General features: G+C 43.4%; 1 protein-coding gene across 1 annotated transcript in view; it reads left to right on the top strand.

The window, feature by feature from the left end:
* The window catches only part of ELK3 (ETS transcription factor ELK3), a 61,878-nt gene that overhangs the window by 16,253 nt on the left and 19,549 nt on the right, over positions 1-26,076 (top strand). The window contains exon 2 of the mRNA XM_084616861.1: positions 10,798-11,006. Coding sequence (XP_084472987.1) covers positions 10,800-11,006 — 207 coding nt within the window. The 5' untranslated portion in view covers positions 10,798-10,799. The remainder of the gene's footprint in view (positions 1-10,797; positions 11,007-26,076) is intronic.

Genomic DNA, 26,076 nt, shown 5'->3' with positions numbered 1-26,076 from the left:
GTATTACTGCTCTTCTGAAGCCATCTCAGAACTTCTGTGTTGGGTCAATCTTTAACTTTTTCTAATGTTTCCACTGGGTGGTGCTGCAGGAATTCCTACCTTTTGACTTGAATCTTTATTTCCCAGAAAGACACCTCTAAAATATAATAGAAGGAAGTCCTGATTTAGAAAGTTTTTGCAGTTTCAACACAATAGAAAAATTCTGAGGATGCTCTAGCAGGAAACCTTCCAGTTGCGGGATATGGAAAAATTACCAACACACTCACTATATTGTGTACAAAGAGTTCCCTAAAGTGCTGTGGGTGTGTACTGCAGCATAAGTTAGTTCTATTGCCATTTACCAGAGAAAGTTCTTCATCAAGTTAATACACGTATATTTACACGTTTACTTGCTAGCTTATTTTTTCAAGGTCAGTTAAATTAGTAGTAAGATCTCCTTTGCTGAATATTTGACAATTTCTACGTAAACAAACTAATATTTGTTTTTTCTTCATTTTGGCAGAAATACTAACTTTTCACTGACCACATCCTATTTGACATCCTTGAAACATAACTGTTGAGAAATATAATTTGAAGATTGACTCAGACTTTTGCCTTTTTCTTTTACAATGTTCCTGTGCAGCTGTTTGGATAGTACTCGCCACTTTCTTTAACCTCTCATGATCTATTGATTGTTACACAAACCAATATCAAGGGAAAAATGTAATGATTTTGCTAATTATTCTAGAAACACAACCTGTCTCAAAATCAACATCAGCTCAAATTTGCATCTGGAGTCGTGTGTAAAACAAATATACCTGATTAATTTTAATATTATCAAGAACAATATTTATTTTCCCTTTCACAACCAGCATGTTTCTTATGTTTGCAATTAAATTAAAAAAAAATTGGCATAAGCAAAGCATCTGAAAGTTGTTAACTTTCGATATAGATGTTCACCATTGCACTAGGTTTATAAATTGAAAATATATAGATAAGATAAATGAGCTAGAAATTACATTTGTCTGTATTTTTCTCTAAAAATATTTATTTATTTTAAGCGCTGTTAGTTACAATAAATTGAAAGATTTTGGTCATTTCAGTGAAAAATTAATTCTTTTTAAACTTGCATAATGATTTTTTTCCCCTGCTAGACATCGTCTTGTTTAAAAAATTTACTCAACTCTCTCATCATTTCTTGTATCCAGTAACTACATCAAAAAACAAAAGAACCTTATCAAAATAATGTAATTTAACAGCAAAATAGCCATGTTCTTTTGCAAGCTAATGCAGTCATCTTCTCAAGGGTTAAAACAAACCTGAGACACTTAGCAAAATAAAACCAGAGCTGCGATTACAAACTGGGACAGATGTAGGAGGCCAGGTTTCCTGTGGCCCATTTTCCAGTTTCCTGCCTGTAACCTGCAGAAATAGAGGAAGCTGAAAGCTAACGTGAATGAGAGACCTAACAATGCACAGCGTCACTCCGCTCAGAGAAACGTGCTCTTAGCCAGAATTAGGATACAAAGGCAATAAACACACAAAAAATATACCCTCTTTTTCCAGACCAGTTGAAAAGAAGAAAGACATCTGTTTAAAGAGAAATGCGTGTGCCTGCAAAACAAGTACTTTCCTGTATGAGACATAAATACGCGTGTGTGCATGGGAGGGTGAGAGGTGGCTGGGTGAGCGTGTGTAGTAGTTGTATGTTTTGCAGCTGCTCTGGTTGCAAAAGGATTTGGTAATTTCTTAATGTATTTAGTGAAATTAATTGCCCTGCTCTGGCTAGGCCTGTGTTTTAATCTTTTTCATGTACATATTTGACCACTGTTAGCCATTCCAAGCTTTGCAGACTTAACTGGCCTCTGATAGACTGTGCAGCCTCTGTGGTTTTCCATTCAACCTCCCTGACTAATCTGTTCACCCAGGTTCCATACCTTGATTTTTGCTTTCAGTCCCAGGCCGCAGTGGACTTTCTAAAGTCAGTAGCAGCTGCTTTTGACCTTAGTTGATATGCAGAATCATGTCCATGGACTTTAAAATTTACACGAATTCCTAGGGACTTACTAAAAAAGAAAAGGAGTACTTGTGGCACCTTAGAGACTAACCAATTTATTTGAGCATGAGCTTTCGTGAGCTACAGCTCACTTCATCGGATGCATGCCGTGGAAACTGTAGCAGACTTTATATATACACAGAGAATATGAAAAAATACCTCCTCCCACCCCACTGTCCAGCTGGTAATAGCTTATCTAAAGTGATCACCAGGTGGGCCATTTCCAGCACAAATCCAGGTTTTCTCACCCTCCACCCCCCCACACAAATTCACTCTCCTGCTGGTGATAGCCCATCCAAAGTGACAACTCTTTACACAATGTGCATGATAATAAAGTTGGGCCATTTCCTGCACAAATCCAGGTTCTCTCACCCCCTCACCCCGCTCCCAAAAACCACACACACAAACTCAGTATCCTGCTGGTAATAGCTCATCCAAAGTGACCATTCTCCCTACAATGTGCATAATTAAGGTGGGCCATTTCCAGCACAAATCCAGGTTTTCTCACATCCCCCCCACCCCCATACACACACAAACTCACTCTCCTGCTGGTAATAGCTCATCAACAATAAATGCTGTTGTATCTCCTGAGCATTTCTGAGAATAGGCAGTTTGATAGGCATCTTTCATAATATTTATCAAAGTCCTGTCTGTGTACTCTAAAGTGGGTTCCCAATCACTGGCACATAGTGTCAGCATTGGTATTCTAGGCTCCTCTTTCCTATCTTAGTGGTGAACCTCAAGTTCGGGCCTCAGCGCTGTGCACCTATTCATTTCTCACTCAGTCTGGTAAATTGTGATAGTTGCTTGAGAAGTTTGTGGATCCCTGTTTTATACAGATTATTCCTTTGCCATAAAATATTCTATTTCCAAGTATAATTTTTTGGCAGCCAGTTGTTATACCAATAATTATTTTTATCAATGGAGATTGTGTTCATTGGGGGAAAATTTATTAGACTATTCAGCTTAACCTAATACTTCTAACATCACTGGGTGATTTTGTCCCTTCCACAACTGTACTACATCAGAAACCCCTACATGTAAAGAACATTAAGGTTGCAAAGTCAAACACTCAAAAGTTAAAAGAAAAGGAGTACTTGTGGCACCTTAGAGACGAATCAATTTATTTGAGCATAAGCTTTCATGAGCTACAGCTCACTTGCATCCGATGAAGTGAGCTGTAGCTCACGAAAGCTTATGCTCAAATAAATTGGTTAGTCTCTAAGGTGCCACAAATACTCCTTTTCTTTTTGAGAATACAGACTAACATGGCTGCTACTCTGAAACCACTGAAAAGTTAGGAATGCCAGAATTAAGGTTGCCAGTACAACCTTAATTCAGCCCCCTTGTGCATATGCATTATTATACATTCTTTAATTATTTGATCACATACAATATTTTCCACAGAGCCCCTGACTCATTCAGTGCACAGCATAGATGTTGTTCATTGAATAGTTACATGTCAGTATTTCTTTTTATACTCATCATTCAATGTGTGGCCGCAGGCATTATTTATTATACACTATTCAAACCTTGCACTGAGTAAAAAATTATTAATTTCTGGGTTTGCTGAGCAAAATTAAGAATTCCCATGGGAAATTCTGACATTTCAGCATTTGTTTTTTTCCCAAATTGGGACAAAAAGTGGATTTTTTTTTTTTGTGGAATGGAAATTTTCAAAATTTTGATTCAGAAATGTCAAAATAAAAATGTTTTGACATATTGAATTGAAAGTAAACATTGACATTGCCAAAGTCAAAATGTATCAAAATGCTTTTTTTCAAGTTAGTTCAATATTAAACTACATTGTCCCACAGTGGCTCATTGCTTCCTAGGAACTATAATTTGGGAGCTCGATGCCACCATTTCCCTATCTGGGCTAGGCTTCCTGGCTTGATGGCATCTTCCGTAATGCATGCAGAGCCATCTGACCATGATGCACCATGTTGGTCGATTGGGGGAAATCCACATTGCATTATGGGAAGGTGTAGTTCTCCGGGGAGTCCAGCCCATAGGAGAGAATGGGGGTCCCAAATAATGATTTGAAATGATTTGAAACAACATGTTTCGGCTTAGTTCAAAAACCAAAATATTCCAATTTGGGTCAAACCCACCCAAAATGAAATATTTCATTTAGATTTTCCTGACAGAAAATTGAAAATTTTCAGCAAAAATTTTGATTTTGCAGAAACTGCATTTTCTGTTGGAAAATCATTCTGACAGAGATTTCCAACCAGCTCTACTAATTTCCTCTGGCTTTTCTGTGGGGCTCTTATTGTAGCAAAATAGATTCTGCTTAATAGTAAACCTGTTAATAACAACATTCTGCCTGGAACCGATTCGGTCCAGTTGACTAGAATGTTAATTGGTCAGGATATTGGCGACAGGCATGCCAACTATTGACAACTCCTTTGTGGAAAGCCCAGGCCACCCAGAGGTTTACAGGGCTGCAGCCAGGGGAGGAAGCTCTGGTACATGTGGAACTCAGGCAGGTTGCAGGCAGGGCAGCCGGGAGGCTGGATGAGGTGGCTTTCCACAGGAAGCAAGGTGCTGGTGGCCATGGGGCTGCATTGTACCTCTCCCAGTGCTCTCCTTGTGCTAGGTTCCGCCCTGGCGCTGTGGGTCCAGGCTCAGCACATTCTAGTACCCCTGCTCCCTATAGAGAGCCCTGTCCACAGGCACGCTAGTGGGATTGCAGTCAGGGAAGTGCATGGACGTACCAAGCTTGGGCCTTCAGTGCCAGGGCAGAATGCAGCCTGGAGAGTGCAGGGAGAGGTGTTGTGCAGCTGTAATGCTTCCTTCCCTGGCTGCAGCCCCGCAAACCTGTCTGCGGTTGGTGCTCTGCATGTCCCAGCGCTTCCTTCCAGAGCCACAGCGCTGGAACGAAGCACTGGGATTTGCTGAGCACTGACTGCAGGGAGGTTTGCGGGGCTGCAGCCAGGGAAGGTATGTTCCTTGGCTGCAGCCCCACAAGGCGCCTTTTTGCTTATTGGCAACCGTCGATTAATAGCAACTTTTGACTCTCCACCGAGGGGTTGCTAGTATTTGGAATCTACTGTACTGTATCTTAATTCTTTACAAACATTAATGAAATCATCTTTGCAGCGCCTGAGAGGTGAAATGCTATTATGCTCATTTTACACATGGCCACTGAGGGACAGAGACAGAAGCCAAAATTGACTAGAGGGGATGGACACCTATGCTTTGCCAGTAGATTTCACAGCTATTTGCTAGACAGCAAAGGAATGATTAGACTATTCCAGGTTCTGCGGGGGAGTGTTCTATGGGGATTACAGACCCTTTGGACTCTGTCACCCCCAGCCTTTCCCTGCCCTATCCCCTCCCCTGCTGCTATCCCCCTGCTGCTTTCCGCCTCTTCCACAGCTCCATATATTCTTCCTTAACCACGTCCTTGGAAACAGTTGACCCATTTTATTTAAAACTTTAAAAAAAATAATAATAAAATCAGCCCGAGGCAGATGGCCGGCATGGAAAATTTCAGCCTGTACAGTTTAAGTTTGTGGAAGTTACAAGCAACTGGAAACAGGGTTTTATAATGGAAACTGTTGGGCAACCTTAGCTATAGTTGTCACTACCTGTACCACCTATAATACATGCTCTTGGTCAGGACTGAAGGGTCAGGAATCTGCTGCAGCAAACACACTTCTGTACCAGTTAAGGTCCAATTAAACTTTCCACTGATACAGAGAAGAGGATGTAGTCCAGCTCTAAAAGCAAAGAAAGGCACATTGTGGGTCTTAACTGTTCTAGTAATATGATTCATGTCATCATGATTGTGAAGGTTGTGTTGGTGTTTTCATAACCCCTTACCCTTCTTAATTTCTTCAATTGAAATTTTGTCTTCAAGATTTTAGCCCAGGAGATTTGTTTTACAAAAGTCTAAAACAGTTTAATATATTTTTAATTTCCCAGAGTGAAAGAAGTTGATGATTTCAGATGCTTTTTATCATTTCAAAGAGGCACCAGATGTAAACTGAAATTGTGCAGGATATTTCTTTATATTGTATATTATTAATTATAGGGGAGAAACTCAAATAAAAATGTCAGGTTTCAGAGTAGCAGCCGTGTTAGTCTGTATTCACAAAAAGAAAAGGAGGACTTGTGGCACCTTAGAGACTAACCAATTTATTTGAGCATGAGCTTTCCTGAGCTACAGCTCACTTCATCGGATGCATTTATATGCTCAAATAAATTGGTTAGTCTCTAAGGTGCCACAAGTACTCCTTTTCTTCAAATAAAAATGTATTTTTAACAATATGGTTATGAGCCTGCTCCCTGTGTAATAAAATAAACAGATTTTTTAACTCCTTGGGCTAGTGTATATATGTGAGAGTCAGATGAATAGAGCTACATGATTAAGCAGAATGTCTTGGATAAATCCACCATGGAGGGCTAAATACTTATTTATCCAATAGACAGGGGTGAAAGTAATTTAAAGGACTTACCGGTACTCTGGAGTCCTGAGAGGGGGCGTGGCCTCAACTGGAAGAGGTGGGGCCGAGCCCTTTAAATCGCCCCCAGAGCTACCAGCTGCAGAAGCAGCTGGGAGCCCCAGGACTCAGAGGCGATTTAAAGGGCTCCGGCTGCCGCTACTACAGTGGAGCTCCGGGCCCTTTAAATCACCGCCGGAGCCCTGCTGCCGCAACCCTGGGCTCCAGCAGCTGGGAGTGCTTTAAAGGGCCTGGGGCTCCCTGCAGCAGCCGGAGCCCCTGGCCTTTAAAGCACCGCCGGAGCCCTGCTGCCACTACCCCTGGGGCTCTGGCAGTAGGGCTCTGGTGGCTCTTTAAAGGGCCAGGGGTTCCAGCCTCTGCGGGGAGCCCCAGGCCCTTTAAAGCGCTAGCCGGGGGAAGCCGGTCCAGTCCAGCACAGCGTATTGGCTCTTGCCAGTACGCCAGACCGGTCCAGACCGGACTGGCTTACTTTCACCTCTGCCAGTAGACTATATCTGTTTTAAAGGCACGTGATGTAACTTTAAATATCTGTATTTTTATATGTGTTTATACCCTTTTACTTACCCTGCACTGGGTAAAAAAGGATTTGTATAAAAATACATAAAATTTGCATAAAAATATATGTAACCGAATAGATGCTGTGCCTTTAATTCTAAATATATGTTTTATATTTAACTAAACAACTGGTTTGTTGAAAAGACTGGGATGGCTCCCCATGACAACATGGACCTCTGCCCTCTGTCGTAGACTTTATTATTGTTACATTGCACATCTGGGAGTCGTCGGCTATGTATTCCTGCCTTTTGTGTTCAAATTGAATTTCCAAATGTAATGGATAAATGAGGCCTTTGCAGTCATAAGAAAAAGGACAAATTTGGAAAACCCCTTTTGGTGTGTGTGCTTTGAAATGATTTAGACCAAAGCAAATTCCCAATTTTATTTTGCCTCCCCCCTAAAAATATTCACTAAATTCTCCAGTATCTTTAGCTGACTCAGTAAATTAACTTTGGTGAAGAATAAATTATTTATTTTTGTCATTAAATATTCTACATGCAGTTTCATTTTGTTTATCATAGGACGTAGTGGATTGTTTTTCTAGTGAGTGAAAAGCAACAAACATTAATTAGCACCCTGATGTATATGAGTGAAGAGGAAAACCTAAAGTTCAGTGAACTGCTTATACAGGTACATACAGTCTCACATGGTTGAATAGCTAGAAGCCTTGTGCCACCTTGTGGCAGTCACACCAAACAGAACTGTACAGCTGTAAGCCCGATAAACACACTGGCTGCACCGTAGAATAATATTAGAACCTTAGTGATTTAGACCCTACTAATTTTGTTTTGGAGATAATTTCGTTTGCTGGACTTAGATGTAGACAATGGATACTCCTAAAAATCCAGTAAACTTGATATGCATCCGATGAAGTGAGCTGTAGCTCATGAAAGCTTATGCTCAAATAAATTGGTTAGTCTCTAAGGTGCCACAAGTACTCCTTTTCTTTTTGCGAATACAGACTAACACGGCTGCTACTCTGAAACTTGATAATACTGGAATTCTTATATCTGTATCAGATATGTGAAACAAGGTCAGAATTAAACAAGCAATTAAGCAAGTGCTAAAAAGAAAATAATATGGCATTAGTGGCTTTTCCACTCCTTTCCCCCCCTGATTTAGGGATAGCAACTAATTATTTATTTGGATACCTAGAGCAACAGTCACAAAAGCCTGAATGACTAGGCCTGATACTTATACCAATGGTTAGAGGTAATATTTACATGCTGAGACATTTCAGAATTACTGAAAATGAGAAAAACCCTGCTTATTTATTTTCTAGTTTAAAGGTCAATTGAAAATAAAATTTTGATTGTAAAAATAGCCTGACCTTCAATGTTAACAATCCTGAATCGTGATTTGTGTGTGCACACATATGGCAAATCAGAATATTGGCTCTCTGAAATGTCCTAGTTCTTCTGTTACTATATAAGCAATAGAAGAGAGGGTTTTATAAAAGGAAGTGGCTGTCTACACTGTGACACCCACAAAAATTAATATGCAGTAATTGAAGGTGTGAATTTGAAGTGGATTAGTTAAACTGTATTTAATCCCTGCATGATGCTTTTATTCAGAATTAAAGTGGCCTTGAATCACTTTCAGAGTGAGTTAAAGTAAACTGAATTAAGGCCACTTTAATTCTGGGATGTATTAGCAGGAGTGTTGTAAGCAAGACACGAGATGTAATTTTTCCAATCTACTCCGTGCTGGTTAGGCCTCAGGTGGAGTATTGTGTCCAGTTCTGGGCGCCACATTTCAGGAAAAATGTGGACAACTTGGAGAAAGTCAAGAAGAGCAACAAAAATGATTAAAGGTCTAGAACACATGACCTATGAGGGAAGATTGAAAAAATTGAGTTTGTTTAGTCTGGAAAAGAGAAGACTGAGAGGGGACATGATAACCATTTTCAAGTACATACAAGGTTGTTACGAGGAGGAGGGAGAAGAATTGTTCTTAACCTCTGAGGATAGGACAAAAAGCAATGGGCTTAAATTACAGCAAGGGAGGTTTAGGTTGGACATTAGGAAAAACTTCCTAACTGTCAGGGTGGTTAAGCACTGGAATAAATTACCTAGGGAGGTTGTGGAATCTCCATCATTGGAGATTTTTAAGAGCAGGTTAGACAAACACCTGTCAGGAATGGTCTAAATCAGGGGTTTTCAAGCTTTTTCTTTCTGAGCCCGCACCCATCCCTCCCACAACATGCTATAAAAACTCCACAGCCCACCTGTGCCACAACAACTGTTTTTCTCCATGTAAAAGCCAGGGCGAGCATTAAGGGGCAGGAAGCAGGGCAATTTCCTGGGGCCCTACGCCACAGGGGAAACCATAAAGCTACATTGCTCAGGCTTTGTCTTCAGCCCCAGGTGTTGGGGCTTGCGGCCACAGGCTGTGAGTCTAATGCCAGCCATGCTTGACGGATACCCTGGTTGAGAACCACTGGTCTAGATAATACTTAGTCCTACCGTGAGTGCCGGGGCCTGGACTAGATGACCTCTCGAAGTCCCTTCCAGTCCTATGATTCTATGAATGAGGGTGTTCAGACAGAAGTTTGATGTGGTTTAATTAATCCACTTCAAATTCACATTTTTAGTTAATTTGGATTATTTTCCTAAATCACTTTTTAAAATGGGATGTACTCTTCCAACTGACTTAGGGCCCTTCTGAAATTTTTCTCCTAGCTGCCAGCTCCACCTGAGATACTGAAGGGCAAGATACTTCTTACATAACTGATGGAATGTTTAAGGTGAATCACTTTGGGGGAATTATTTTACACTTCCCAAGTGTGCTAGGCTCCTTACATTGCAGATAAAATGGTCCCTGCTCCAAAGAGCTGACAGTCCAAGTGCAGACATGATGCAACAAAGGAGGTGACAAAGCAGCAGAGAAAGAGGATTGGTGAGGAAGGAGAGGGATTACAGCAATACGATTATGCAGTCACTATGGTAAGGCAGGTCACCTCACAGCAGCATGTATGTTTAGTTAAATGAATAGAAAAATGAATTTAATTCCTGTCTCCCTTCTTGTGGTCCTTGCAATATCAGGAGGTTTTCCTGAAGAGAGGGTAGTACCCTGGGAGTGAATTCTGAGAGCAGGAACCAGCATAGAGATGGAAAAGCAGGCTGATGAAGTATCAAGACTGGCGTCATTAGTGGGGGAAAGGTGACAAAGATGCAGTGAGATTATGTAGGCAGAGGCAGAGTTATAGAGGGCATTGTAAATGAGGCTAAATTTAAACATGATGCAGTGGATATGGGGGAGACAGTAGAGGAGTTCAAAAAGGCAAGTGACCAGTCAGATTGATGGGCAAGAAGACTATTTTTAGAGGCCATGTTTTGTATGGATTGTAAAGGAGCAATGTTGGAACAAGAAAGCCAGAGAGAGGTGGTTGATGCAGGAATTGAAATGGGAAGTGCTAAGGGCCTGGAAATGACACGGGGTTTATATGAACCACATGTACAGTGTTTTACTTTCCCTTCACTCCGGTGTGTATGTTTTAGCAAAAATTAACGGGGGGAAAAAGAATGCTACAACTAGATTTGTGACGTGGGAGTGCCGGTCTTCTGTATTTTTGTGCTTAGAATTATTTTTTAGTGCCTTTCACCTTCCTTTGCCAAACTGTTTTTTAGCTGTGTAGAATGAATCCTACATGAAGATTAGGGCTGAGATGAACCTAGAGCTTAAATCTGTGCTACTGAATGCCTTTCACACAGTGTTGTCTTTTGTCCATTGTAGGTATGGAGAGTGCAATCACACTGTGGCAGTTCCTATTGCAATTGCTGCTGGATCAGAAACATGAGCACCTGATCTGTTGGACATCCAACGATGGGGAATTCAAGCTACTCAAAGCAGAAGAGGTGGCCAAGCTGTGGGGACTCAGAAAAAACAAAACTAATATGAATTATGACAAGCTGAGCAGAGCACTCCGATACTATTATGACAAGGTAAACATGGTTATTCTGAAGCAGATTAAGAAAACAGAAGCAAAACCGAATGGACTAATTGAGAGATGCAAATAATATTTTACCTTTATGTAGATGCTTTCATTCTTAAAGATCCCAAAACAAAATTTATAAATAGAGCACCATTGAAGGCAGCCACCTCTGGGTGGAGTGACAACTAATCGGCACTCAGTAAACCACTGCACAATACTAGAGTGAGGGAGGAGGAGAAATTTTGGCCAACACCCTCTGTAACTGTTGACAACAATGAAATGGCTGTTTATTATAAAGAGAGACTGGTGATCACAGCATATTTAGGACTTTCTCCAATGAAGATCAGTGATGGAGCGTAGCAATGCTGTAATTATAACAGTTATAATAGTGGCTTCACTGCCAGGCTAACTTTAAAAATGGTGAACACACACACACACACTCTCTCTCTCTCTCTCTCTCTCTCTCTCTCACTTTAAACATTGAGGTTAAGATTTTCAAAGCCAACTGAGGGACACACATGGTTGAGACACACATGAGGTTTTTGGGCAATAATTTAATAGTCTCACCCTATCATTTCTACAAAATGTTTTGAGTTTAAGAACTGCCAGTGACAGTGTGCAGTAAATGGCAAGTCATAAAGGGCATGATATAATGACCATTGAAATCAATGAGGGGAGGGTGTCTTTCAATTCACTTAATAGATTGGGCCCTAATTCTTTTGGTTTGCAATGCAATGAACATTAATCTCTTGAAACACTTTTAGAATGCCTGTGGCTATGCTATTGTACTGCACAGGAGTTTCATTGTAATTGTCCACTAATGAATGCCCACTTTTTCTTAAGTAGTATTTACATTTCATGTAAAAGCATCTTGTGAAACTCTGTGTTGATTTAAGTAATAAGCTAGATTACATGTTGGGTGTAATTTGGTTATAAAACAGACATAAGTGGTAAAGTACTGCAGCATGCACCAATCTGACATTTTTATGGATGTGCAGAACAAGTGTAATTTACAACAAGAAAAGCAACTAACAGCAAGGTGCGTTGTTGTTGTTGTTGTTATTAGTATTATGTAACACCTGCGAGCCCCAGTCATAGCCCATTGTGCTATGCACTATACAAGCACAGAACAAAAAGACAGAGCTTTGTAAGATAAAACATGTATGAGCAGGTGGTGTTCTCACCCCATTCCAGGTAAAGCCTGCACAAGCTGCAGACTGTGAAACTTACTCCCATTCCCAATGTTATCTTTAGTGATCTCCCACATCACAATGACAGAGCATAAACCTCAGTCCAAGCTTCCTGCTCAAAGTCTAGCTGTTCCTAGGGTTTCTTGCACATTCTCTCTATCTCTGCCTCTCGTTCGCTCTGAACAGAGAGTCACATCCTCCTCTTCTATATTCTGGTAGAATTAACTATGTAAGATGAGTCAGCAGAATTTACATTGAAGCTTTATGCAAGGCTCTAACTTTTGATAAGAGGGTGGGTTAATAGAAGTGTAGGCGCCAACTCCCTTGGTGCTCTGGGGCTTGAGCACCCACGGGAAAAAAATAGTGGATGCTCTGCACGCACTGGTGGCCCTGCCGATGAGCTCTTCCCTCTCCCTCCCAGCATCTCCAGCCTGCGGTGGATCAGTTGTTCAGTGGCAGGCAGGAGGGGCTGGGGAGGGGAGGGGGCAGAGTGAGGGCGGGGGCGGAACGGTGGCAGGGCCCGGGGTGGAGCCTGTGAACAGAAGAGCTTTGCATCCATTTGCAGAATCCCAGAACCTTTCATTCTAGTATGACTACAGCTTTCCCAGCTTTACCAATCATGCTTTTCCTGCTAGTCCCCCATCACATATGAAATTATGCACTTATGACGTTTACTCCATGCACTTGCTCATATGTGCTTACTTACCAACTTACATCATTTACCTTCCTACTGGATTTGATCCAAAGATTTCTATGGATGTGGCATCCACTTACATACGACTTAGATTTTGCGCTTTGTATCTGTGCTGGAAATTCAGTGACCTTATTGAGTATAATACGTTCCGGTTGACAGCTGGTATGTATTTATGCTATTCTGTAGTGTATGTCAACATCCCCAGAGGTCAGCTTCACACAGAGAATGTAGGCATAGATTTGGCCCGGTGTTCTCACTGCTGATAATGTGCCAAAATATTTGCTGGGTAGCTTCATCTACGGATGTTTTTCAACCACTCTGTCAAAATGAAATCCTAAATAGAAACATCTTGGTTATTGTTACTTGGAGTTATTTAGAGCTTTTAAGATCAGACAGGCACAGTTTTAGCCTCTTTTTAAGGAGTTCTGAGCACTCACCGACTCAGGTAAGATCAATGGGAGCTAAAGATGTTCAGTACCTCTGAAAACCAGGCCACTTGAGTATATTGGGAAGGTCATAAGGTCAACATTAGGGGTAAATGGTGCCACAGAAAGTACTTTATTGGCCTTTCGGTTGGTGTCCAGTCTAGTCATCCACTATCTTGGGTTAAGTAAGATGTGGCAGCAGTAGACTAAAGTATGTGGAGATAAAGAATACAGAGGGTAACACCGAATTTGTATTTGATAAACTGAGTATAGCACAGGGATGAATGCTTGAGGGGAACTCTCATATGTGACGAGATACTAGAAAGATAAATTACAGGAGGACTTATTGCGCAGCACAACACTGGAGGCATTAAAATATCTAGTACAATTCCCCTATCTGGATGTTAGACCACTGTTTTTCCAGCTACTCTTGGATTACTATTAATTGTATTATTTCAGGATCATTGTTCTTTATATGACTAAATTATTGATTTTTACAGTGGGCTCATATTTATTATTCTTACTGTTTTGTACAATCTTTGCAAAAACAGGGTTAATGCTAATTTGTTTTTTTTTAAAAAGTATAGTTATGCTTATTGGTCTGTTCTCATCTTGATTTTCCAGGAGCTAAATGAGATGAGATTATACCCTGCAGTGACTAACACTAAAATTTAGCATGATTATGGTAGGTTTGCATGCTACACATGGCAGGATAAATTAGACTAATTTATTGCCGAATTGAGCTCAAATTATAGTTGTCCTTTATTATTTGTGTTACACTAACCCCTAGGGAGTCCCCCTTGTGTTAGGTGCTGTGCAAGCAGAGTTAACATAACATCCAAAAATCCAGTCACTGCACGTGAAATCAAATTCTTTTCTATGTATTGAACAGGATTTGGTAGATTGATATTTTTGTTGTTGCCTAAACAAGAACTTTGAAAACTCATGGCAATCGGGAGAGGTCCCAGAAGACTGGAAAAAGGCTAATGTAGTGCCCATCTTTAAAAAAGGGAAGAAGGAGGATCCTGGGAACTACAGGACAGTCAGCCTCACCTCAGTCCCTGGAAAAATCACGGAGTAGGTCCTCAAGGAATCAATTCTGAAGCACTTAGAGGAGAGGAAAGTGATCAGGAACAGTCAGCATGGATTCACCAAGGGCAAGTCATGCCTTACTAATTGCCTTCTATGATGAGATAACTGGCTCTGTGGATGAGGGGAAAGCAGTGGACGTGTTGTTCCTTGACTTTAGCAAAGCTTTTGACACGGTCTCCCACAGTATTCTTGCCAGCAAGTTAAGAAAGTATGGGCTGGATGAATGGGCTATAAGGTGGATAGAAAGCTGGCTAGATTGTCGGGCTCAACGGGTAGTGATCAATGGCTCCATGTCTAGTTGGCAGCCAGTATCAAGTGGAGTGCCCCAAGGGTTGGTCCTCAGGCCGGTTTTGTTCAATATCTTCATTAATGATCTGGAGGATGACGTGGACTGCACCCTCAGAAAGTTTGCAGACAACACTAAACTGGGAGGAGTGGTAGATACGCTGGAGGGTAGGGATAGGATACAGAGGGACCTAGACAAATCAGAGGATTGGGCCAAAAGAAATCTGATGAGGTCCAACAAGGACAAGTGCAGAGTCCTACACTTGAGACGGAAGAATGCCATGCACCGCTACAGAGTAGGGACCGAATGGCTAGGCAGCAGTTCTGCAGAAAAGGACCTAGGGGTTACAGTGGACGAGAAGTTGGATATGAGTCAACAGTGTGCCGTTGTTGCCAAGAAGGCCAATGGCATTTTGGGATGTATAAGTAGGGGCATTGCCAGCAGATTGAGGGACGTGATCGTTCCCCTCTATTCGACATTGGTGAGGCCTCATCTGGAGTACTGTGTCCAGTTTTGGGCCCCACACTACAAGAAGGATGTGGAAAAATTGGAAAACGTCCAGTGGAGGGCAACAAAAATGATTAGGGGGCTGGAACACATGAGTTATGAGGAGAGGCTGAGGGAACTGGGATTGTTTAGTCTGCGGAAGAGAAGAATGAGGGGGGATTTGATAGCTGCTTTCAACTACCTGAAAGGGGGTTCCAAAGAAGATGGATCTAGACTGTTCTCAGTGGTAGCAGATGACAGAACAAGGAGTAATGGTCTCAAGTTGCAGTGGGGAGGTTTAGATTGGATATTAGGAAAAACTTTTTCACTAGGAGGGTGGTGAAACTCTGGAATGCGTTACCTAGGGAGGTGGTGGAATCTCCTTCCTCAGAAGTTTTAAGGTCAGGCTTGACAAAGCCCTGGCTGGGATGATTTAGTTGGGGATTGAATCATAGAATATCAGGGTTGGAAGGGACCTCAGGAGGTCATCTAGTCCAACCCCCTGCTCAAAGCAGGACCAATCCCCAATTTTTGCCCCAGATCCCTAAATGGCCCCCTCAAGGATTAGAACTCACAACCCTGGGATTAGCAGGCCAAGGTCCTGCTTTGAGGAGGGGGTTGGACTAGATGACCTCCTGAGGTCCCTTCCAACCCTGATATTCTAGGATTCTATGATTTGAAGGAGTTATCCATCTAACAGGCTATGAAACATCTTCACTGTAGGATTTTAAAGCCATAACTACTACGATAAAAAGATGTTAGGATTTCAGTGAGATGAAGTCAGGCCCATTTAAGTTTTCTCTTCTTAAGACCTTTTGAAGGCGGCTTGGAAAGCACAAAAGGATGAACAGAAGGATATTCTATTGTAGAAGGATATGATTTTCTAACCACTCAGCATGGTGAGTTCTCTCTCACTAAGTACTAAAAGGCTCCTGCTCAGCGTGGGAAATTCACATCATTATCGGACTCCAACCTCTTGGTTTATAAACTTGACTAGGATCAATGCACACAGAGTACCTGCTGGTGAGTGAACCATTTGTGTCTGTCTTCTGCTGAATAAAGCCAATGGTTTAATACAGTAAGTGGCTGAATTTATGCTGTTTGAAAATAAGAGACAAATCATTTCTCCTTGCTAATGCTCTCTCTCCAAATCCTTTTTTCTCCAAGTGAAATATAATGCCTCTTTATGTGACAGTGCCCCTTCACTTGCATCCCTTCCCCTCTTGTGTGTCTTTCTTCATGGCATTTGCAGCTTGTCATCTTTTCAGTCAGTCCATCCTCCCTTTGTTGCTTGCTGTCTGCTATGTATTTTCTCTTTCCAAATGCTTTAACTCAGCACTTCCAGGAGGACTGTGTGTACCTCCTATGTGCCTCTTTCAGGATGCTGATATAATGTCATCAGCAGGGTTTGAACCCTGGACCAAAACCATGGGCTACTGCTATTTGAATTAAAGGAGTAACTCTGTTAGCTGGTAGCAACAGAGAGACTTCTCTGTGTGGGCTAGCCAGAGGTTAGCAGGTGATATGTACTGTGTTTTGTTATGCTCATTCAAAAGCAGTGGGGAAAGGTAGACTGCTGGCAGGAAGCAGAAGAGGCAGGGTAGCCTGCTGCAGAGTTTGAAGAACTAGTAATTCTGGATATGCAATTTCAGTTTTTCAGGGGAAAATGAAAGGTCAATCAGGAATGGATTAAATGTTAACGAACCAGAGGAGGGGCAAGTACCAAACACCTTTTCTCCCCATACTTACTCTGGCCCATGTTTCCTTCTCCCATGCTGCATAGCACAGAAGGGGAAAATATATGGTAAGAGCCCCTGTGGGGCCATGTGGAGGGAAAACGTGGCTACATGGGATGCTTTGCTGAGTTCTGCAAAACACGATGGGCAGTACTGTTGCCAACCTTCCAGGATTGTCCTGGAGTCTCCAAGAATTAAAGATTAAGTCATGTGATGAAACCTCCAGCAGTACATCCAGTCCAACCAAAATTGGCAACCTAGTGGGCAGGGCCAGAGCTGGGGAGGAGCCACACTAAGCAGTTTGCACTTCTCCCCCAGACTGTGGCTGATTTGTTGGATAAATTGGCGGAAGTTAGTGCCTTTTGTTAGTGCATTAACGACTGCTGTGTGCTCTGTGACTCTGCTCTGTACTGGTACCCAATGCTAGCTTGAGCACTGGATCTGCTGTGTTGCCATGGCTGCGAAGTGGCTGCAGGAGGGTTCAGAGTGGGAGCTGCTGGGCATAATCTGCAGGGCTTGAGACCAGCATCCCTTTATCTGGAGGGGCTTTTCAGTATCTGCCCACTCTCAACCCTGCTGGTCTTGCAAACTAGGGTGGGGTGAGAACATAAGTGCTCCACAACTTGTGACAAAGGCCACCAGCCATTTAGGCAGGAGGCTAGCACGTAACGATGGATTTTTCTGTCTTTGGGCAGCTTCCACCCCTACACCGCTAGTGTGAGCAGCATTAGCTAAGCTAGTGGTGCATGGTGTATTTTTAAAATTGGTCGTCACGGGGAAGTGAAGACCACTCACCGGATGAAGGGAGTTTTATTGGCTCAGCCATTTTACTTGGGGGAGGGGCGGGTAACACTGGTGTCTTAAAATTCATCAAATGATTCATCTAAGATTAAATGTGAATTAAGTCCAGTATTTGAGGGAAAAAATACAAAAAAACCAGCAATTTCATCAGCCATGATAGCTCAGTGGTTTGAGCATTGGCCTGCTAAACCCAGGGTTGTGAGTTCAATCCTTGAGGGGGCCATTTAGGGATCTGGGGCAAAAAAAATTAGGGATTGTGCCTGCTTTGAGCAGGGGGTTGGACTAGATGATCTCCTGAGGTCCCTTCCAACTCTGATAGTCTATGAGAGTAACCATGATGTGCTGTTAAGGACTGCAGCTGGAATTGTATAAAATCCACATACAGAACAGTGCAGGAGAAGTGTGTTGTGGATTGTATTGTTTGTCATTTGATTTCACAGTTATAGTTGCTAAATATGCGTTGATAATCTATCGATTTCCTGGTTCCTCTTTAGAACTTGTGGGAGCAGGTTCACTGGATTTTCTTTTTAAAATTTGGAGTTTCAAATTAAAGTCTGTCTCATATCATCCAAACAAAACACCAGAAAAAGAACTGCTAAAGAAGGGCATCATGTACTCACCCTTCATGCAGATCTGACAGGATGTTCCTGGTTTTACACATGTGAAAACTTCCATGTATTGGCACATTTAAATAGTTTTCCCTTTGGCATTTTAAAAATAATATACATCATAGGCAGGGATGATAGTGCTGCTTTTTATTAAAGTTGCCCCACACTACCCATTATAAGACCCTGTTTACAGCTACTTATAACTTTGTCGTATTTTAACCATTTGAGCTGAAAATTTTCATGTCACTCGTCTGCCTCAGGCTGAATTGTTTTTTTTTGTTTTTGTTTTTTGAAAATTCAGCCTAAATGGGTAGGCTGTTTCCGAGGCCAAGGCAAGGTGTCACAGGGTGCACCACTCACCGCCGCGCTGGCGCCTCCTCCTGGTCATTCTGGGGATTAGCTCTTGAGACCGACGCCCCCTTTTGCAGTTTGCACGCTGTTGCTCCGACTCTCTCTGTTCTACAGCTCCTCTCTCGTTCCAGGACCCACAGCATCTCCTTTGTGACTTAGCCCTCCAGCTAGGTCACTCAGTGTTCCCCCTTTTGGGATACCAAAGTCTTTCAAAGTCTTCCAGTTCACTGCCCTGCCCCTGGTGCGCGCCAGGCGAGAGCCCGCCCCCCAAACCCCTCCTGCAGCCGAAACCCCTGCTGCACCCCGCACTCCTCCTGCACCCCGACCCCCTGCCCTGAGCCCCCTGCTGTACCCCACACCCCTCCTGCACCCCACACCCCTCCTGCACCCTGACCTGAGCCCCCTGCTGCACCCTGCATGCCTCGGGGGCAGGGAGGGGGCAGAGTTGGGGTAGGGATTTCAGGGAAGGGGTAGGAAAGGGGCAGGGGCAGGGCCTCATGGAAGGAGTGGAGTGGGGGCGGGGCCATGGCAGCCGGGGGGGCGGTCAGTGATGCAGCCCTCGGGCCAATGGACTAGTCCTCATGTGGCCCTCGCGGTCATTTGAGTTTGAGACCCCGACCTAGAGAGCGGTCGGAGTTGAAGATGACACCGTGGTTATGGGCCTGAGTCACAGACAGGATGGTGGTTTTGTCCACAGTGATTGAGAAAGAATGTAGCAGGGAGGGTTGGGGGAGAATATTAAGAGCTCTGTTTTAGCCATGTTGAGCTTGACCTAACAACTAGACATCCATGAGGAGATGTCAGAGAGACAGACTCAGATTTTAGCTTGGACAGAAGGAGACAGGTCTGGAGAAGAGAGGTAGATCTGTGAGTCGGAATAGATATAGTAGCTGAATTTCTGTTTGCAGGCGAGATTAGCCACAGATAAAATGGAGATGGAGAAGATAAGGGGACTCAACATGGGAGTATATAATCCCTGTACCAGTCTAGAAGGGGTTAAGGAGCTGCTCTGGGCTGGAGTAGCCCCAACCTGTTGCACCTGCAAGTCATGCCAGGAATGGAGGAGGGGTTTAAAAGCATGACACTCAGTCAGCTCAGTAAGAGCAACTGTGGGTGAGGAGCTGATTGCTGAGCTTCCTAACTCTTAGGAAGAGGCCTGGTAGCAAGCAGAGCCCACACCCTGGACTAAAAGGAATGTGGCTGAAGAGGGGAGGGTATCTCCTGTCATTTTTGCTGGAAAACCAGTGGACTTTGAGTTGGACTGTGGCCCACTTGGGGCCCCACTGAAGGAAGAGAGGCCAGTGTCCTGGCTGGGACAGCCTGTTTGTTTCTTTTCCTTTATTTTCTTTTGCGGCTACTGAGCTGTTTGTGTGTTCCCCAGAACTCCGAAATGGGGAGAAGTATCCAGAAGGGCTCAGCCTGTGGCCTGAGAACCCATCACCACCAGAGTGCTAGGAGCACCCCACTGCAGTAACTGGACCTGAGAGAGTGCACAGCCCCAGCAACACCCGCAAAGGGTGCTGTGTTAGGAGCAGGTCCTTGACAAATCCCTACAGAAAACTGAAGAGGTGTGGATGAGGAGGATCCTTTGAAGGATACTATGAAGGAGTGAGGTAGGAGAAGTAGGAGGAGAACCAGGAGAGGACAGAGTTTTATTGAAGCCAAGGGAGGACAAGGATTTCAAGAGAAGGAGAATGGTTGATTGTATTGAAGACAGCTGACAGGTCAAGAAGGATGAGGATGGAGTTTTGGCTAGGAAGAAGTCATGAGAAAGTTTGATTTCATTGGAGTGCAAGGGGTGGAAGCAGAATTGGAATGGGTCTAGGATGATCATAGAATCCTAGAATATCAGGGTTGGAAGGGACCCCAGAAGGTCATCTAGTCCAACCCCCTGCTCGAAGCAGGACCAATTCCCAGTTAAATCATCCCAGCCAGGGCTTTGTCAAGCCTGACCTTAAATACCTCTAAGGAAGGAGATTCTACCACCTCCCTAGGTAACGCATTCCAGTGTTTCACCACCCTCTTAGTGAAAAAGTTTTTCCTAATATCCAATCTAAACCTCCCCCACTGCAACTTGAGACCATTACTCCTCGTTCTGTCATCTGCTACCATTGAGAACAGTCTAGAGCCATCCTCTTTGAAACCCCCTTTCAGGTAGTTGAAAGCAGCTATCAAATCCCCCCTCATTCTTCTCTTCTGCAGGCTAAACAATCCCAGCTCCCTCAGCCTCTCCTCATAACTCATGTGTTCCAGTCCCCTAATCATTTTTGTTGCCCTTCGCTGGACTCTCTCCAATTTATCCACATCCTTCTTGAAGTGTGGGGCCCAAAACTGGACACAGTACTCCAGATGAGGCCTCACCAATGCTGAATAGAGGGGAACGATCACGTCCCTCGATCTGCTCGCTAAGTCCCTACTTATACATCCCAAAATGCCATTGGCCTTCTTGGCAACAAGGGCACACTGCTGACTCATATCCAGCTTCTCGTCCACAGTCACCCCTAGGTCCTTTTCCGCAGAACTGCTGCCTAGCCATTCGGTCCCTAGTCTGTAGCTGTGCATTGGGTTCTTCCGTCCTAAGTGCAGGACCCTGCACTTATCCTTATTGAACCTCATCAGATTTCTTTTGGCCCAATCCTCCAATTTGTCTAGGTCCTTCTGTATCCTATCCCTCCCCTCCAGCTTATCTACCACTCCTCCCAGTTTAGTATCATCCGCAAATTTGCTGAGAGTGCAATCCACACCATCCTCCAGATCATTTATGAAGATATTGAACAAAAAATGATGATGATTTGTATTACCATATCGCCTAGGAGCTCCCTTCATGGACCAGGGCCCTATTCTGTTAGAGGCTGTGCAAACAGAACAAAAAGACAGTCCTGCCCCAAAGAGGATTGAATTGAAGGAGGGAAATGCCTGACAGGGATTGTGTTCAGTGAGCTTAGAGGGATACAGGAGAGAGGCAGTAGTTGGAAAGGCCAATGGGCTCAAGAATGGCATTTTTAAAAAATTGGAGAGACTAAAGCAAGCTTGTATTGTGAGGGGAAAGAGCCAGAGGAGAGCGAGAGATTAGGAAGAAGAGTAAAGTAGGGGATGAGAGGGGGCACAAGGGAGCTCAGGAGACGGGATGGAGCCATTGGGGCGAGTGGAGGAGTTAGGGGAGGAAAGCAGGTGAGAAACTTCTGCATCTGTGACAGGGGAGGAAGAGAGTTGTAGGAGGGAAAGGTCACTTGGACTTTCGCTTGGAAGAAATTAGCAAGAACCTGTGCAAAGAAAGCAGTGGAGGCAGAAGGGGAGGGTTTGAGGAGTGAGAAAAAGGGACTGACTGTGGATGTGGGAGTCAATTAAGTTGTAGAATTAGAATTGGTCAGCTAGGAAGATGCTAGAACTGAAGGAGGAGAGGACAAATTTGTCGTGGAGGAAGTGAGCCAGGTCACAGGATTTCCACCAGAGTTGCACGGCAGCCTGAGAGCACAAGTGGAGGAAGCGGATGTTTGGGGTGGGGAGCCAGGGCTGGAGGTTGGCAGGGCATATCTCGCTATGGGAGAGCAAAAGAAAGAGTCTAGGAGAGGGAAGTATGGAGAGAATCAACAACCATATCAATGGAAGAGAGGTCTGAGCTGAGAGCAGACAGGATGTCATAGACGTTGATGGACTGCAAGTCACGGAAAGGGCAAGTCACAAGGTGCGAGAGCAGGGGCTCATGGGGTATGCAGAAAGAGGCCAGATGATGGTCAAAGAGGGGGAACTCAGCAGGAGAGAGCTCAGAAAAAGAATGGTGCTGGGTGAAGAACAAGTCAAGCAAACGGCTCTGGTGGTGCGTGGGAGTGTTGAACTTGGGCTGCAGGTGGAATGAAGAGATGATGAGGAAGAAAACATGCAGCAAGGGTTCAGATGGGATTTGACGTCACCAGGAATGAGTGTGGGAGATTGTGAAGAGAGGCAGGGAGAGAGATCCAGGAGTTGAGATCAGAGAAGAAGGCTGATAGGAGGAGTTCGGTGGACAGTAGCTCATAGCAGCATGGAGGGGGAAAGGAAAGAAGAGTCAGGTGCAGTGCTGTTCAGAAGAAGAGAGAGACTGGGAAGGGAAAGGTGGGAGGGATAGAAAGTGGCAGGAATGGGAGAGGAGAAGCCCAACACCCTCCCCATGGTCTGATCCAGGGTGGGAGTAAGAGAGGAGAGGCCTCCCTCAGAGGGCAGCTGTAGAGGCAGTGTCAGATGAAGGGATCCAGGTCTCTGCGAGAGCAAGGAGCTGGAGGGAGCGAGATAGGAAGAGGCTGTGGATGGCTGTGATTTTTAAAAAAAAAAAAAAAAAAACTGGAGTGGGTCTTTCAGAGACAGCAAGAGAAGGGGAGGAGGAAGGAAGCAGGATGATAGAATCACAGAAATATATGGGAGGAGGCAGCTCAAGAGATCATCTAGTCCCTCCCCCACCCTGCTTAGGCAGGAATAAATATACATATAGATACTGATACGCATACCTAATGTGCCGATAGCCATCTGCAATCGATTGCTTTATACTAGGATGGTGAGCTCTTTGGGGCAGGGGCTGTGTTTTTGTTCTGTGTGCAGGCAGAGGGGTCCTAGGTCCCGTGATAACACTACGTGGAAAAGTAAATAACTGGAACCAGGATATCTTTCCAAAGCAGAAAATTCTTTCCCAGCATTGCTTTACCTCATATTTAAAACAACTAATGATCACTACTACATGTGTACAGACAGGCCTTGTGTAACGTAATACATTTTACCATTGATTTTAGGACAATCAACTGCACAGTTATGTATCTTCCTCAGATAGTCCGTAGTTTGGAGGGGAGGGCACAGAGAGGAAGGTTAGTGTTGTGCAAAGAATGTCGTGGGGAGGTACCTTGTTACTACTACTGTTTCTGGTGCTGGTACGGGAACTTCTGCTGCTAATGCTAAGTCGGGACAGTGCTAGAATCATACTGGACAAAAAATGCCCATGCAGCAAGCAGCTCATTTTGTGGAAACTCAGTTAAGTATCAGAGTAACAGCCGTGTTAGTCTGTATTCGCAAAAAGAAAAGGAGTACTTGTGGCACCTTAGAGACTAACCAATTTATTTGAGCATGAGCATCTGATGAAGTGAGCTGTAGCTCACGAAAGCTCATGCTCAAATAAATTGGTTAGTCTCTAAGGTGCCACAAGTACTCCTTTTCTTTTTTCAGTTAAGTATCTTCATCATCAAATTGAATAGCTGCTGAATGTTTGGATTGCCGCACAGGGTGGCTCGTTAGCTGGAGGTATTAGCAGAAATATAACAAATACTCCAGATTCCAGTCTCACTCACTTCATGACTGCAATCATTGTCTTAAAATTATTCATGCAACATTTCTTGACAGTGAAAAGTTGAGTGAGGTCAGTGTTACGCACATTTGCTTCCAAGTCTTGTCTAAATCCAGTTAAGTAAAAATCTTCCACTTCGTCAGCTCATTCCAAACATACAATAAGAACGAATTTGATCTGCTACAGAATTAAACAATTTAAAAAAAAAGTAATGAAATACAATGTGACAAACATATTCACACACAGTGCTTTTTTTATTTACCAGCATTTAGCTGCACACCTAGCATAGGCACACCCTAAAACTATTCTGGCGCAGAAGGCAGTACGCAGTGAATCATAATTTACAATAGCAGTGGTCTTCATTCTGATCAAAGAATGGTGCTGGAACACTTCTGTAATTTGAAACCTTAAATGATAAGAAGTTACTTCTGAACAATTCTCTTTACTCGTCCATCTGTTAGAATGAAAACAAACAAAATGAGGGAAAAATCCAAATGTCAACCAAACCAATATTCACATCAAAATTGTTTGTACATTTGCTCCCGGGGAAAAAACCCTGCTATCTATAGGGGAAAAACTCCAGAGAATAGCAGCTATCAGGGTAGACAGACAGCTCCCATCAATTACTCTAGGCCTTTCTACAGTAGAATCCCAGATACATTAGGGAACCCACAACATGGTTGTGTCCTAACCATATCATAACATGGTTTAGTTTTGCCTGCATAGACTAAACCAAATCAAATTGTGACCACATTAAAAGAAATATGCTAACGAGGTTCCCTTCCCTTGGTTGTTATATGATTTGGTCTGGTATGCACAGGAAAACTTAAGCCATGTTATAACATAGTGAAGGTGCAGCCATGTTTTTAATAGAGTTCCCTAACATGGTTGGAATTCTAGCACAAAGGCATGGACAGACACAGATCCTCTTAGCTCTAGTCATCCAAAAATCTCAACGCACTTTGCAAAACTGGGTGTTATATAATCCCTAATTTGCAGCTGAGGGAAGAGGAGCACCAAGAGGCCGAGTGATGTGATGAAAGCCACTCAATAAGCCAGTTGCAGACCTGCCACTAGGACTCTGGTGTCTGAGCTCCCAGACCATGCTCTGAACACTAGAGAGATTGCTGTCTCCTGATAAGGCCAATAGACAGTTCAAAAATTGAGGAGATGGAGGCACTGAAGCTGTCATTGGACCAGTTTTCTGCTGCTCCAACTGCACTAACACAACAGTTACTCCTATCCATACTTCACCCTCTGGAGCGCTAACCCACCCCGCTGGATAGTTCAGCAGATGTGAATAAAAGCAAGAGTTCTCTCTGAGGTAATTTATCAGAAATTTAAACAGAAGGCGGGGCAAGTGCACGACTGCTCTTCTGTTATGGTGAACAGTTACCTAACTCAGCAGAAGCAGACATTAGCACAAAGACATTCTTAGCTATCTGATATTGAAAGAAAACCATTTGGCGAGCACTTGTAGCCAAGGCTGATACTCTCCTTGCTGCCCATCTTTCAGAGTCTGGTTTGATATACCTTTCATATTTCTGGAAGGGATGCAGCCAGTGACAAACAAACAAGGGAACCTGAAGGTGAAGGAAAGCTAAGGTTAATCTGCACATTTCTGGCTACAGATATGACAATGGTGTTTCAGAAATGGCTAATTAATTTGCATTCTTATTTTCCCTGACATTATGATGGTGGGTTTTTAGGGTCAGCATTTCAGAGCAGCATCCAAAATGTTTGAGGAGTACGTGAACTCAACCTTTTAAGCTCTGCCCATCATTAATTATTAGGAATTCACTGCAGGGTCATGCAGATGAGAAAGCTGTACTGAGAGGGCCCTGTATGAAAACAATTCTATCTTGAATAATAGCAAAAGAAGCATAAAATCACCAGCCAATTCAGTGGCTTTTTAGAGAAGTGTTTCCCTGTTTCAAGCTTGCTCAACTGTAAAATGCCTCTCTTAACTTTATTTCATCTTTTACTGCTAGGAGTCAATTTCCAAGCACAACCACCATTGCCAATACTAGATCCAGCAAACCCTCAGGAGCCAAAAGTAGATGTTTTTAAATTAAAATGTTGGGGAAAAAACCAGTAGTTCTATTC

This window comes from Lepidochelys olivacea (genome assembly GCF_965140295.1).
Source record: "Lepidochelys olivacea isolate rLepOli2 genome assembly, chromosome: 1".
Lineage (NCBI taxonomy): Eukaryota > Metazoa > Chordata > Testudines > Cheloniidae > Lepidochelys > Lepidochelys olivacea.
The sequence above is the reverse complement of the archived record's forward strand: the minus strand, read 5'-3'. Positions and strand labels throughout refer to the sequence as shown.